General features: G+C 32.4%; 2 protein-coding genes across 3 annotated transcripts in view; one reads left to right on the forward strand and one right to left on the reverse strand.

Annotated features, from left to right (window-relative positions):
* LOC122507649 (glucose dehydrogenase [FAD, quinone]-like) overlaps positions 1 to 16867 on the reverse strand; it is a 404897-nt gene that overhangs the window by 274906 nt on the left and 113124 nt on the right. The gene's annotated exons all lie outside the window — the stretch shown is intronic.
* Positions 2032 to 2451, forward strand: LOC122507645. Its single transcript, XM_043620463.1, has one exon. The coding sequence runs from the start codon at positions 2032 to 2034 to the stop codon at positions 2449 to 2451; it is 420 nt and encodes a 139-aa protein (XP_043476398.1).

Below are 16867 nucleotides of genomic sequence, written 5' to 3' on the forward strand. Positions count from 1 at the left end.
GACTCCCGCAATGGGAACCTCCCCTTAACTGAATGGAGTTCAGTTCCTATTGATACTAGACGCGATCGTTTGAATGTTTCAAAATATTCGCGTTCGAAATTGGGCAAAGTAGTCCTGCCGCTCGGTAAACGTTTGGGAAGCGTATTAGATTGTTTTGAGCTTATTTTTGATGACGCTATAATCGATATCATTGTGCGGTACAGCACACAAATATTGAAGCAAAGAAACATGATAACAACTGGAAAGATATAGATTGTATTGAATTGAAAGGTTTCATTGGTTTATTGATTGCTGCAGGCGTTGACCGGTTCCTTTTCGCGGTCGCTGTTCTTTCAAACAATACATACCTTCAAAGTCAGACAAATATGGAATGCAAATTTTTTGGATTTGTGACTCCAAGACAAACTGTCGTTACCGAATTATGTGAGCCGTATTATAGAACAGGTAGAAATGTAACAATGGTCAATTTTTACATTCTCATCACATGAGAAAGTATTAGTTTTGGTCGAAAATTGACTTTTGATAATTTTATGAAATCTTTACGTTTTGAGGTCCCCTGAACCCGAAAAACATGGTCCTGCGAGTCCGTCTGTCTGTGTGTCTGTCTGTCTGTATGTATGTCCGTCTGTAGACCAAAATGTTGTTGACACAATAACTTTTAAAAATCTTATCTGATCGTTTTTAAATTTAACACACTTAAAGTTGGTGTAAAAATGAAGGTTAAGTTCGTTAACCAGCCATTTTCCTTGAAAACTACAAAAACTACGGTAGTTTCAAAATTTTGAAAACTCAATTTTTTCAAATTTCAGAATTTTTAACTTTATATTACTTTAGATTAGGAAAATACAAACAACTTTTCTCTACAACATTTTTTTTAAAAAACTTTTTTTTTTTTTTTAAGTTTTTAGGCCCGACCAGTTCTACTGTGTTAAAAAAATTTATTGTTTTTTTTAAATCTTAAAACTTTTATAAATATCGGTTGTTTAGAATATATAAAGTAAAACTTTTAACTGTTTTTTTAAATTTGAAATTTTTTGTTTGCATTAGAACAGAATACTACATCATTTTAAAAAATAATTGATAACTTAAAATGCGTTTACAGTAAATTAATGAAATTTACACTGACTACACATAGTAGTTCACTCTTTCAAATGAAAATATTTTCATGATTGTAAATTTAATAATTTCATATTTTTAATAATAATTTTATAAACAATTTGAATTTTTTATATGTTTTGCCCCTCGAATTGCATTGAATCTCATAAGAAGTATACTATGTAGTAATTATTATTTTATTATTTTTCTTATCTAAAGCGCCTAAAAACTAGGGTTATTTTTAAATTTTGCGAATAATTAAGATGTTCATAAAAACATAAAGATATTTTATGATTTAATCAATTTGAGCAGCAGTTTATACAAATAATTGTTATTGACAAATGAAGGGCTGGCTGCAATAAGGGGACGAACGCGTGGTTGAAAGGAATAATACTAGTCAAGTAGCAGTGAGCGGCTTAAGGCTTGTCACTGTTACCCGACTTGTATTTTTAAAATATTGTAGCTTCTTCAACAACCCATATTTCTGCGAAAATATTTAGTAGTTAAAATAATTTCTCATTTTCGATCAGCAAAAACAAAAATTTGCATTTAAGTTCACTTAATCTCGCAATTATCAGCAAGCAAAAATATGTGATGAGAATGTAATCCTGAAAGTCGTAGCGAGCGATGCGAGCTATTTGCGCGCGAAGCGCGCAACAATCCTCGGAGCGCGAAGCGCGACGACTAAAATTCGCGCGCCCCGAGGCGCGCTGAAACTTGCGAGCGAAGCGAGCCTCCCGCGCGAAGCGCGGATGAGAATGTGTCCGCCCGAAGGGCGGGCAGATTTTTTTTACTTCTTTCGAATTGGCGTAGAATTTGAAATCGAACGGGTTGACGTGCGTAGGAACAGTCCGAAAGAATAAGAGATTCATTCCACAAGAATTTCTTCCGAATCGTCGTCGTGATACAGGAAGCAATTTGTTTGGCTTCCGGCAGATGAGAACACTTTTATCTCACGTTCCGAAACCAAGCAAGGCTGTGGTGATTTTGTCAACTCTAGATTTCAATGACGAAGTAAACGCAAATGGGAAATCTATCATGAATCTATTTTATAATAAAACGAAAGGAGGTGTCGATACTTTAGACCAACTTTTTCACACTTATTCAGTTCAACGTCAAACGAATCGCTGGCCACTAGCTACGTTCTATAATTTAATCAACGCCGCTGGAATTGCAGCTCATATTATTTATCAAAATGTGATGGGACAAAGTGAGCAACCTGTTGGTAAGCAAAGAAAGTGGTTCTTGGTCAATTTGAGCGAACAGTTGGTCTACCAACAAATAAAAGCTAGAAGCAAGGTGAGTTTACGCACTAAGCATCGATTAAGCATTGATTTGGTTCTTAATGAAGCTTAAACAACATTTTAAGGATCAAAGCAACCTTCAACATTGTCGACAACACCAGCGAAGAGAGAAAAAAGCGATGTGTTTTATGCCCACGTTCGTTTTACGCGCAGTCTGTCGTAAAAATACTTGCATAGAGTATTCTGTAACTCAAATTCGTTGCGACAAGTTCGTCAAATCAACGTCGATGAATGAATTCAACAGCGAATGACGTGTTTTTCCTAATTAAAAAAAAATTTAAAAATGTTATTTAAACTAAATTTAAAAAAAATTTTAAAAATGTTATTTAAATTAAATTTAAAAAAAAAATTTAAATGTTATTTAAACTAAATTTAAAAAAAAAATTTAAAAATGTTATTTAAATTAAATTTAAAAAAAAATTTTTTAATTTTATTTAAATTTTAAATGTTAATCGTCATTTTTATATTTTAATACGTTTAAATTATTAATATAATAAAAAGAAAATCAAATATAAAAAGATCTACGTTTTTTAAATTCAGAAAAGCATTCAAATTTTAGCGGGGTCCAATGGACCCCGCTTGCCCGTTTGTGTAATTTTTTTAGCTTGCCCGACCAAGGGTTAAGATTAAATAAATCATTATGAAACCTATTTTCCTTCAAAATAGATGTACTGAGCTACATAAGATAATTTTTATAAAAGATAATATCCTATTCCAGCTTGGAGAACACACTGTAAAGTCCCCGGGACTTTACACACCCAGTGTGTGGTTTAAGGATGGATTCGTATGTGTGCGCTTTAAGGGTTGAAATGTCGAATTTGATCAAAACTCGTCACTCGAGGGTTTTTGGGGTCACTGATTACAAATACGTTGTTAGTTCTTCAAAATTTAAAATGACAATTCCAATATGGCTTAATTTTTTAAAAATTATCCCGATTGCCTTAAACTGTTTACTTTTGGGTTTTCAAGATCACTGATTACAAATCTTATGTCAGTTTTTAAAAATTCAAGATGGCGAATCCAATATCGACGATGACTTTTATTAATAATCTTATTACCCTGAAACTTCTTACTTGGGGATTTTCGGAGTCGCTGATTTGGAAACTGACATTATATTCGTAATCAGCGACGCCGAAAACCTCGGAGTGACGAGTTTTAAGTGAAATAGACGACATTAAAATTTTTCTTACGCCATGTTGGATCCGCCATTTCGAATTTTTTTAAAATGACGTCAGATTCACAATTAGCGACCCCGAAAACCCTCAAGTTAAAAGTTTTAGGGAAATTAGATAAGTTTTTAAAAATTAATCGCAATATTGGATCCGCAATCTTGAAGTTTAAAAAACTGACATAAGAATCGTAATCCACGACCTTGAAAACCCACAAGAAAAAAGTTTTAGGTTAATTGGAACACCAAAAAACCCCGAGTGACGAGTTTTAAGCAAATTCGAAGGGTTTTTAAATATGCACCCGCCATATTGGACCCGTCATTTTAAATTTTCGAAAACTGACATCATATTCGTAATCAGCGCCCCCAAAAAACCCTCGAGTAGAGAGTTTCAGGTGAATTGAATAATTTTTACAAAACTTGTCCGCCATATTGAATCCGCCATTTTTAATTTTTGATAACTAGCATCATATTCTTAAACAGCAACCCCAAGAACCCCCGAGTGACGAGTTTCAGGCGATTTTAGTCACTTGAAAAAGTTGGAGCACTATGTTTTATATGTGAGCCATTTTTTTAGATTTTAGAAAAAAAAATTGTTCGCCTCAAGGTTTTGTAGCCGAGGGTCCATGGACGCGATATTTTGAACTTTTAAGAGCATTTACCTGCTTTTTTCCGGTGAAAATACGTTTGAAATAAAATTTTTTTCTCGAAAAATCGTGTTTTTTGGAAAAAATTGTTTATAACTTTTTAACACTTTGGTATAAACAAATTTTAACAGCAGAATCTGAAAGAGGAGTAAATTTTACATTACAAATGGTATGTGCCAATTTTTTAAATGCATTTTAATAAAAAACGAGGTCCTCAAAGTCAATTGAAATTTTTCGTCCGTCTGGTCCTTATCATGGGTTAAAAATGTCTACAGCCTACAATTTTTAACCGATTTTGGTGTTCTTTGTTTAAAATAAATGGTAAATAAATTCTCAAGACATCCCTTGCAACTGATTAAATAAATGTTTTATTATTTATAATTTTTTTTAATTGAAGATAACAAATTAATACTTTTTTAAAAAAAGGACGATTATTTTCTTATCCGTTACTGCACATGTCCTAAATCAGTTTGAATTAATATAATGTAACCCCTAGATAAATAGTAAAGCCTAAAATAATTTATTTCAAATGTTATAAACAATATTAGTTAACAAATTGTTAACTTTGGATCCACTTCACGTACAAATTTGTTTTTTTATCATTTTCTAATTTAGGTTCATTAAAAGAATATATCTGTTCTGTTTGTTAAAAAATATTAGAGTTATGTGGATGGAATCGGGAATAATAGTAAAACAAATGTAAACTTATATAAACGAGAGAATATATTCAAAGCAAGTTTTAAGTCTACAGAACTTCTAATACGTTTTTTTGTCAGTACGAACGTAGACTAAATGAACATAGCTGCAACAGCGTGCATTTAAAAAAAACTATAAACAGAAATAGAGGGCTCTGATGAAGCCATATACTGACAGTGCCGTAGATTGCTATAAGATCACCAGTTTCAATACTCCCCCTCAAGCGCACGAAACTTTCTCTTTAATTTAAATGTTCAACAGTCTATTCCAAAACTCACTATACACTTTTAATGCTTTGCTCCAGACAAAGCTTTTGGTAAAACCATCAGCCATCATTTCCGATGATTGTTCATAATGCAATGAAATGCAACCGTGCTCTAATGCCTCTTGTACGAAATGATGACGAATAGCTATGTGCTTAGTCCTGGAGTGAAAGATGGAATTCCTTGCAAGACTTTGAGCACCTTGGTTGTCGTTAAAGATCTGGACGACTTTCTGATCACTTAATCCAATTTCCTTTAAAAATCTACTAAGGTAAATTGACTCCTTTGCTGACTCCGTCAATCCCATATATTCCGCTTCGGTTGTCGAAAGCGCTACCGTCCTCTGCTTCTTTGACTCCCAAGTAATAGCACCACCTGCAAGTAAAAATACAAGTCCTGTATAAGATCTTCTATCGCGTGAACAACCACCCCAATCTGCGTCAACAAAGCCTTTTAGGGGTTCACAGGTTTTCCTATAGATGATTCCTATATGAATAGTTCCACGGAGATAGCGGAGAATTCTCTTGGCAGCTATCCAGTGCAGCTTTTTATGACAATTGTTGAACTGACTTAAAAAATTGACTGAGAAAGCTATATCTGGCTGGGTTCCGATGGATAGATACATTAGGCTCCCAATGAGCTGTCTACAAGGATATTCCTCGGATTCTTCATTTGAGTCTTCATCTTCTATATTCATTTTCAATCCTGATTCCATGGGTGTTAAAACGGGTTTTGAATTTTCCATTCCGAATCTTCTCAATACATCCTCAATGTATCCACTTTGAGAAATTTTTATGCAGTCATCCTTCAAAGAAAATTCCATTCCGAGACAAGATTTCACCTTGTCTAAGTCTTTTACAGAAAAGAAGACACTCACAATCAGTTGCTGTTTTATTTTGATGATCCAATTTATGTCGTTCGAAATAATTAACACATCGTCCACATACACTGCAACGATGATCACTGTATTGTCCTGTTTTCCAGCGTATACACAAACGTCAGAATTTAGAGCTGTCAAATTAAGTCCTTTTAACACTTCACTGAGCTTTTTGTGCAACTGCCTTCCGGCTTGTTTGAGTCCATATATTGCCTTCTTCAGTAGGCAAACTTTATTCCCTTTTTGCAATTCTTGTAGCATTTTCACAGCTAAATCGACTGTCATCTTGTCATATTTTTCCTTTTCGATAATATCTTGTAGCGATTTTTCAAGAAGCTCGGGTACTTCCATGTACACCTTTTCATCCAGTTCACTATTGAGAAACGCAGTTGTTATATCTAGTTGGTGAACCATTATGTTATTTTCTGCAGCAAGTGCCATTAAGAGTCTTACAGAGCTGAGTCTAACGACAGGAGCGAATGTCTCATTAAAGTCCAGCCCGGGACGTTGTGAATAACCTTTCGCTACTAGTCGTGACTTTCTTCTCTACAGTGTTCCATTAGCATCAAATTTGTTTCTCAAAACTATTGTGCATCCTACTGTGTTTTGTCGTTCCGAATCATCAACTAGTTCCCATGTATTGTTGTTGATAAGAGCCTGGGATTCATCCTGAATAGCCTTCTTCCATTCTTGGGCTTTACTTTCATTAAGGGCTTCCTTCAAAGAGATTTCAGCAATATTGGCCTGTTCTGGATTTTCTTCTTCACTTGTTTCATCGACGTTTTCTGTGTTATAAATTTTGCTGGGTCTCCCTCGTTTACCTGTTTTATTTTTACGAGGACGTCCAGGTAATCTCTTTGTTTTCTCATTTCGACGTTGATCCACATTCAAGTCTTGAACTTCTTTGTTTTCGTTATCACTATAAGGGGTCGTCCATAAACTACGTTACCAATTTAGGGGGGGGGGGTCATGCATACAACTACGCTTTGTAACGGGGGGCCGGGGTAGAATTTCTTTAAAGTAATGTTACACTTGTAAAGTAGACTTATAAAAAACTGCGCAATATATAAAGTGTATTTTACCTTTTTTTATTATTGAATTTATATTTGTCTTTTACATTTTTTGAAATTGTTACACATTTGTTCGACAGATGAATTTTCTGTAATTAATGATGTCGCCTCATTTACAGAGGATTACCTCAGTGTTCAACAATCTATAATTTTTATTTTTTGTACTTGGTTAAATATTTTATAGAAAAAACTTTATTATATTCTAACTAGGGGGGCTTCGCCCCCCTGCGCTCTTCGCGCGCCAATCCCCTAACTATTTTTAATATTTATTTTAATTTTTAAAATCATGTTATCTTAATATGATAGCATAGTAATGAGTTAGAGTAAATTATAACAGGAGATATTTAAAAAGATAACTAATAGAGAATTCTACTTTACGGAAGTGATTATAGTGTCAACTTTTTCAAGTTTGACACTCCTCATAGTAAATTTGATAATTCTTTTTTCTCAGTGTCAAAAGTATTATTGGGCCCCTTTTTACCTGCAGTTGACATAAATGTTAAAGTAATGTAAGGGCCATTAGGGGCTGTCCATAAATTACGTAAGTCATTTTTTGGGTAAATTTGACCCCCTTCCTCCCTCGTAAGATATTTTACATACATTAGCGCCATTTTTCCTATTGTTCGCAAGATCTTGCTGACCCCCCTCCCCCCTAAATGTCTTACGTAATTTATGGATGGACTAAAGATTTCGACGTAAAATAATAGACGTTTGTGGGCTTCATTTTTACCCGTAGGTCAAAACTGACCTTAAAATTGACCTAAATGTTGAAGAAACAGTAGGTCAGAAGGAATTTTCTTGTTAATTTTTGACGTGTAGGTCAAAACTGACCTTAAAATTGACTTACATTTTAAGAAAATATCAGATCAGAGGGAGATTTCTGATCAAATTTTAACTTATAGGAAAAAACTGCCATTAAAATTAAAGTACGTTTTAAGGGCAGAAAAATAATTTTAATAGAATTTAAAAAAAAATATGTCAATTTATAACATCTTTTATTGATTGAAACTTAATATTGAAAGAGTCTCTGCAAAAAATGCCCCTTTTTCGTACCTCGAATTTTAAAACTTTTTTTATGCCAAATGGTTACATACTCTCTAAATTTGAATCAGCGAAAAGTCGCTGATTCACAAGCCCAGAGTATGCAGCTGATGAAACAGCGTATATACGCTGGAAAATCAGTGCATATACGCTGTTTCATCAGTGTATATACGCTATTTCATCAGCTGCATACTCTGGGCTGGTGAATCAGCGACTTTTCGCTGATTCAAATTTAGAGCACGGAAAAAAAGGTCTGGAAGAGATATCCATAAAAATATTGTTGAGAAGAATATTGTTGTGTTATCCAATTCAATGGAAGAGACAACTTTCAGGATGGAAGCACTTTCAATATGCAATGGATGAGAGAGCCATATTATATTGTTGAATCAAATATGGATGTGACATCCATAGGCATGGTTGGGCTTACAATTCATGCTATGGATTTTCACATATGGCTGCCTCATCCATAGATACTTTGGTTCGGATTTCCATATATTAAGTTGATCCTATTGTGCGCACGCGCGCTATTGTCGCGAAATCTAACCTCGTCATTTCTACACACGTTTTAGCCACGTTTTTGTGTAATGTGTTCTTCTTCTGTGATTGGATTTTTATATTTTTATTAGTGCTAAAATGGAACAAACTTGTAAAGAATTGATTGTGAAATTAGGAATGGAGTCTTATCTTCCCGAATTTGAAGGTAAAGTTGTTTTGAGTAATTTGAGAGGCAAAGTCGTTTTAAGCAATTTTAAGGTTATATATTCCCACGTGTGAAATAAAATTGCTGTTAAATCTGGTATTTCTTTTTTATAATAAGATAAGGCTACAAGGGGCTTGATTTTGCTTTAATAATGTGCATGATTTATATTTAAAACGCATCTATTTTTCTCTTTTAACGTATTTATTTTTCCAAATTTTTTTTCCCGCGATCTTTGCATTTATCATTATGCCTAAGTTCTGTGTATTTTCAGCTGCTTCCTTTCATGATTGCGAAAGCGTAGAATCTTTGGCTTTTGAGCCAGAAATTTTAGAAAAAATAATTGTGCCTCTTGGGCACAGAGCTAAATTTTTAGCTAAATTAAAAGATTTAAAAAAAATGAGAATTTTGTTAAATGTCAGTTTTCAACAGATTCAAAAGAAAAAGAGGTTGGTATTGACAGAGATTAGTTATTAATAAACGAAAATGTACAATTTTAAATATAAATTAAGTCCTAAATTTATTCTTTTAAATATTTATTTTAAAAAAAATTTATTTCATAATTTTATTAACATTTAAAAGCATGGTTTATGATTATTTACATAATATGTAAATTATGCATGTTATTGTATCCTTCAATAGTTGAGCATGTTATTTAAATATTTAATTTAATATCACTTAATGTTTTATTAAGAACAGTTTCTAAAATGTTTTTAGATAGTATAACAATGTTTTTGTTTTTTAGTATGAGACAGAATCGTTGGATAATATTGAACCTGACATTTTAAACAAATGCAACTCATTTTTCTTGAGAATTGAAAGAGACGTTGAAGGGGAGAAAGAACAAATTAAAAAAGATTCATTCGGAGGACCAGAAAATAACTTGGACATATCTCTGCAAGGTATTTCAGATCCATCTCAAATAGGTGTCGGAGAGGAATCTCGACTAGAAGATAACTCAGATACACAGCAGCTTAAAGGAAATATTCTAAATGAACTTCATCCTGAAAGAAGTAATGTACGTATACAAAATTCACTTTTTAAATGTAAACGCAATGCTCAGAGAAAAAACATAACTTTTTTATAACTGAAAAATTTTTTCATTGATAATAATAGTTCAAAATGAAGAATATCTTATCAATTCAAAAAAACTGTTTTACTTAGACATTAATATATTTTCTGGTAAAAAAGTAATATTTAAAAATATATTCTTATTATTCAAGGCTATCGTAGACATTTTAAATTCTACGGTAGAAGGGAAACTTTTAATTAAGTTATATGAAACAAAAGGATTCGATAACAAGAGTCGAATAAGACTAGCTGCCTGTGTTATTCATGCTGAATATGGACAAGATACGAATAAAGTGTAAGAATTCTTTCTCTTTTATTAATATTTATTGATATATAAATAAATATCCTAATTATGACTCAAATATATTTTCAATAGTTGATTACTGAATTTAATTACGCTTTTAGAATTTTAACTTCTCGATTCAAAGAATTGGCAAAGGAAATCGCAGAAGCTTTTCCGACTGAAATAGAGGTAAGTTTATACGAAGCTACACCTTGTTAAAAATGTACACAAATGTAACAATGTATTTTTATTGACAGAGTACGTATTATGTACCCTTATATACGCCGAAAGGAGCCAAAACACTGATTGCAAAAGGTAAACTCTACGATAAATACACGTCATTCAATAAAGAATTACGAGACGCTTATCTTAGAGAAAAACGGCCTGGACGTATAGAAGTGAATCCAGAGTTGTTACTTGATGAAAACATTGAAGGTATCAGTCTTTTTATTATTAAACTATAATATATAGTTTATAACTTTTATAATAATATTTACAGTTATTTTATTTTTTTGCAGGTGCAGCTAGTATAGAAGCATACTTAAAATTTTTAGAAAGGTGTCTCGAACCGTGGGATACTGTCGTCGAATATTGGAAGATAACTTCGACTTATCGAACTAATGAACTTCTAAAAAATATTACTCATAAAGAAAACATCTTCTCGTACTTTGATAAATACGGTTGTTTAAAACAACCAAAAGGTTACACTCTTGTAAGCATTCTACAATTTGCTTGATTACTATATTTTATTTTTATGTTTTTTATTAACTGTTTCGTTTTTAGTTGGAGATCGATTTCAACAAAAGATTCCCTGATAGCAGCTTAAGAATCTTTTCCCACTGGCCGCCTTTTGCAAATAAATTGAAAAAAGAACTTGCGAAGCAAGGGATTGACGAATTTGGTAAGTCTGAATGTTTTTTATTCTTTCGAAATATTAGTATAAATATTTAAATCTCTATGTCGATATTTTCACTTATATTACAGAATCCGAGGTTGACTTACTCCATAAGTTCATTCACTTATTTTCTGTGATTCCAATAAAAGTTCCTAAAGGAAAAGCTTGGAGAGCATCCAGAGCGGAAATCACACAAGGATTGATGTTACATCTCAAAGTACGTTAGAAAATAAAAATTAACTTAAATTGAAAATTTTAGTGAAATATTTAAATTTATTGTAATTTATTAACTTCATTTTAAAAATTGATTTTAATTTCTAAACGAAATTACTTTTTGTCACAGGTAATATCTGATTTTGAAAAAGAGAACGAAAGAATTACTTCACTTGCAGCAAGTAAGGGTTTCTGTGTGCAACCATTTTCGGTCGTAGTCGGAGATACTCTTAAAGACATCCATTCAAGTTACGTTGTTATCGATGGTAAACCTATCAGAGTGGAATGTCCATTGCGCGCTTTAGAAATAACTTTTAAAAGTTATTTTGCCCTTAACTGCGAATATCCAATGCAAAGTCAAAGACAGTGGGTAGTTTTACAAAAAACATTATTCAACGTTCACGTGCCGTACGACAGAACCAGTAAAATAGCTAACCTTCCAGAAGTGAAAAGATTGGTTAAAACTTTGAACTGTTAAACAAAGCTAGTTAAAAATACAGCCAGTTAAACATTCAAATCATGTTTAACCACTTGTTAACACAATGTTGATGTGTTTGAGACAGTTTACGTTCTAATTATTACTATTTATTTTTAAAAATAATAATTTAGAGAAAAGTTGTCATTTGAGACGGAAAAAACTGTCTTTAATTTATATTTTCATAATATAAGCGTATAGAAATTATTATATATTATTACCGTATTAATATATATTATATTATAAGCGTATAAAATTTTTAGAATAACAATGCTTCTTTGCGGTGAGTGTCTTGTGCCGGTAGCTTCTATAAGCGCTTTATTTCTTCATTCTAAAATCGTGCATTTCAAAGAAACAACGAGTAAATTTAAATGCGGAGAAAAAAACTGTCAGAGAATTTTTTCAGATTGGCCTAATTTTAAAAAACATTTAAACAGGCACCATTGTATTAGCTTGGTTGATAATGAAAATCAACCCATTCCTAGTACATCTAATAATGTTTTTTGCGAGAATGATAATGAACAGAAGTTTGTTCCACTAAGTGAAGATAAATTTCAAAGTAATTGCATAAGCCCCGATAAAATTGAACTTAATTTTAAAGACAGTGTCATTAAATTCGTAGCTAAACTATATGCTAAACACAAATTACCTCGCAATTTTGTTCAGACAATCTCAGACGACACAACAGAACTTGTATCAAATTTCGCCGAATGCATTAAAACTCGTATGGTTTGTACAGTAAAGAATGCCAATGTTGATGAAAATATCATTACTCATGTTGAAAATGAGTTTGACGTAATATTAAATCCATTCGATTCGCTCCGTTCAGAGCACCTTAGAATAAAAGCACTAAAGGAAACCGGTTGTTTTATAGATTCTGTTGACGTTAATATTGGCTCGCGGGTCGATGATAAAATTAAAGACGGACAGACTATAAAACAAATTGTACCAGTCTATGCAAAATTTATTCCTTTACGTTTAGTATTAAAAAAAATTTTCAGCTTGCCCGGTGTTTACAATCAAGTAAAGTCCTATATGGAGAAGTTAGAATCACAAACCGAAATTATTGAAAATTTTATTCAAGGCGAGTTATGGCGTTCAAAGAAAGAAACTTATTTTAAAGACAAATTTGTTATTCCACTCGTCGTATACTTTGACGATTTCGAAGTAAATAACGCGCTGGGATCCCATGCTGGCATCTCAAAATTGGGAGCAGTATATTATACAATTCCGTGCTTTCCTCCAGAAATTGCGAGTTTAATTGAAAACATTTTTTTGGCTATGCTATTTTACTCATCTGATAGAACAGAATACAGAAATAGTCAAATTTTTCAAATATTAATAGATGAACTAAATTTTTTACAGCGTCATGGAATAACTATTGAAACAGATGATGGCGAAGTAACAATTTATTTCGCTTTGGATCTTTTAGCCGGAGATAATCTCGGCCTAAATACAATTATGGGATTTACGGAAGGGTTTAACAGTAACTATTATTGTAGACTTTGCAAAGTTGATAAAGCTTCAGCACGAATAGATTTTGATGAAAAAAAAATGAGGGAGGAAAGTTACGAAAAAGATGTAATTGATTTGGATCCCAAATCAACGGGTATAAAAGAAGCCTCTGTATGGGATAATGTGGATTATTTCGAAACGAAAAACAATTACTACAGTGATTGGTTGCACGACGGCCCTGAAGGGCCTGCAGGCATTGATATGACATTAATTTTAGATAATTATGTAAAAAATGACTTTCTTTCTTTGAATGTACTTAATGATAGGCTACGAACATTTAATTATCAAGTCTGCGGCATAACGAATCCTCCCCCTTTGATTTTACCAAATGAGCTTCGGGATCACCATCTTAAAATGAGTGCGAGTGAAATGAACAATTTTATATTAATATTTAATTTACTTGTTGGGGACATTGTTCCCCATGATGATATATGGGAGTTTTACCTCACATTGCGAAAGATTCTTGATATTGTGTTATCTCGACGCAATCAGAAGGATTGTTCCGTTATTTTATCCGATCTGGTAAAGGAGCATCACACTGCTTTTAATCAAATATTTTTAAATAAAAACTTAACGCCTAAAGCACATGTGTGGGTGCATTTTAAAACAATTTTAGATAAATCAGGGCCAATTATAAATATGAGCACTCACAAATTCGAATCAAAGCATCGATATAAAAAAGCAGAAGCTACTGCTACGTGTAGTCGCAGAAATATTATTCACACGCTTTGTGTGAAAGAACAACTTTCTTTATGTTATCGGTTTATAAAAAATGAACCGCTCGTTTCCAAAAATGTCGAAGGGCCGTTTGAGTGCATTGACGATATATCTTTTTGTGATAACTACGATCTTTTTAAAAACACTCTTCCCGACTCTTTTGGTGGCGGACCATGTCTGGTGTTAAATTGGGTGAAATTTAATGGTCAGGTGTATAAACAAAAAATGTGTGTCCTTATTAGATTGGATGAAATAATGGGAGAATTCTTACCAGTCTTTGGTTTTATCGAAAACATCATTCAAATTAATGTCGACGAAATTTGCTTAGTATGTTCAAAACTGGAAACGAACGGTTTTGACTTTGACAATCACGCTTATACTGTTTTCGAAACAAATACATTTGAATGCGTTTATATTGGAGTTGTTACTTTACGCCATGGCTTATAATTTCAATAAATTTTGTAATAAAAAATTTTTTTCTTTAATATAATCCTTATACAATAAAACTATAAAAATTTATTATTACTTACGTAAAAATTTAATTTTAGTATTTAATTATTATTATTTTATTTATTATTATACATATTTATCGTTATTTGCAATATTTTTCATTTATTTTTAGAGGTGTGCAAAAAGCTCGAAACCCGAAGCTCGAGCGGGTATTTTCGAGCTTTTCATTTTTCGAGCCGAGCCGAGCCTATTCAGTTCGAGCTCGAGCCGAGCTTTATAAAAAGCTCGAATAATTTCGGGTACTCGAATTTTTCGGATACCCGAAACTTTCGGGTACTCGAAATTTTCGAGTACTCGATTTGATTCGAGCCCTTGAGAAAATCCAAAATTTTCTACATTAATTTTTAATTAAATTTTTTTTGTAAAAAAAAAAAATTTTTTTAATTTAAAAGCTCGAATTAAATCGAGTACTCGAAAATTTCGGGTACCCGAATTCATTCGAGTACCCGAAATATTCGAGTACTCGAGTGAATTCGGGTACCCGAATGTTTCGGGTACTCGAAAATTTCGGGTACCCGATACATCGAGCCCGGCTCGGGCTCGGCTCGGCTCGAAAAAATTGCGGCCCGGCTCGGCTCGGCTATTCGAGCTTTTTGCACACCTCTATTTATTTTATATTTAAATTTATCATAATTAATTATAATCTAATTAATTATATTGAAACTATAATGTGTATTGCGTATGCAACATTATAATATTTATTTAATATTATACAAAAACAAATATCACAATATTGTTTAGTTATAAATTATATAATATTTAAATTATACTTATTTTTATAAATAAATTTAAAAAATATTTGTTCTACAATGTCTTGGATATTATAATTCCTACACCTATAGTTGCGTTCGTAGTGTAGTGGTTAGGGTTAGTGATTGTTATGCGTTAGGTCTAGGGTTCGCGTCCCCCAAGCGTTAAATTTATTTCGTAAATAAGTTTGCGGTGATTTAATATAAGCTGTGTAAATTAATTATGATGTGTATAATGTGTTGTCTTCAGTTGTGTAAAATTCAAGTAATTGAATTAATTTATTTTTTTGTTTTAATAACTTGTTAAATCTTACAAGCAACTTATATTTTTACCGACAGAGTAATCCTTATATGAAATCAGTAGATATGCAAATTAGGTAAAGAGAGACATTCTAATGTTATTTACTTTCGAAAGAGGAAGAAAGCAATAGCGTTAGATTTTCTGCGTTATAAACAGAGACCGATAATGGTATTTAGTATCTAGAAAGAAGGAGACAGTAAGATATTTGAAATATATATATATATAATTTAAAGAGAAACGAAAGGTCTGCTCGAGTACCTGGTCTATTGTTTGAAGGGTTTCTTTCAACCAGTAGGCAGTCTATTGAGTGACCAGTGAGCAGAGATAGAGAGAGGAGAGAGAGAGAGAGAGAGAGAGAAACTATGAATTAGTAGTAAGCATGAGTGCGAGTGAGATTCAAGCAAATTATATACAGGAGCGTTAATGGTAGTCTATTTTAGACTACCAGTTTTTTATTTTTTAGCATTGGTAGTCTATTTTATACTTGAAGTAAGTATATATATACACTGTAAAAAATTAAGGGAGTTAACGGACTCGGGAGTTGGGAGTGAAATTTTTCGAGTTAAAAATCAACTCCAAAAGAAAGTAAATTTCTAACTCCCTTCATTCAAAACCCGCGCGAGTTATTTTTTCCTTGGGGAGTTAGCATTTGGGTGTAAAGTTTTAACTCTCTTTATTTAACTCCCCTGGCATTAACTCCCCAATGGGTGCGACTTTTATAGAATCCCCTGGGGAGTTAAAATTTAACTCCCTTTTTTTACAGTGTAGTTACAGTTTATTAACACATTTTTGCAGTATATAATACAGAAAAATAAAAGTCCAAAGTGAAGAACATGTTTTTTTCTCTTTTCAAAATTAAAAAAAATAAGACGAAAAAAATTTTTGTGATTAAAAATAAGGATAAGGAGGTAAGTTTTTAAAAATTGTGTAAAATACTACTTTTTAATGATATAAAATAATTTTTTTGTCCTACCTGCACGGAAAGTATGTCATTTCGAGCACTTAGAGCGGGCGCAAGGTGACTCATTACAACCCAGGGGTAGGGTAAGCGGGCATTAAAATGTGATATTTTCGAGTTTACTATATTTCCAGAATACATTGTTTTCTTATTTCTATATTAAAACTTGTATCATTATAGACTTCAAAGAGTTAACATTTATAGAGAGTTTAATTTTTAACTAATATGAGCGTTTAATCGTTCGTGCCCTCAATGACATACTTTCCGTGCAGTTAGGACAAAAAATTATGTTAGCATCATGGGCGCAAAGATGATTACGACG

Source organism: Leptopilina heterotoma, unplaced genomic scaffold (assembly GCF_015476425.1).
Source record: "Leptopilina heterotoma isolate Lh14 unplaced genomic scaffold, ASM1547642v1 Lhet_50, whole genome shotgun sequence".
NCBI lineage: Eukaryota > Metazoa > Arthropoda > Insecta > Hymenoptera > Figitidae > Leptopilina > Leptopilina heterotoma.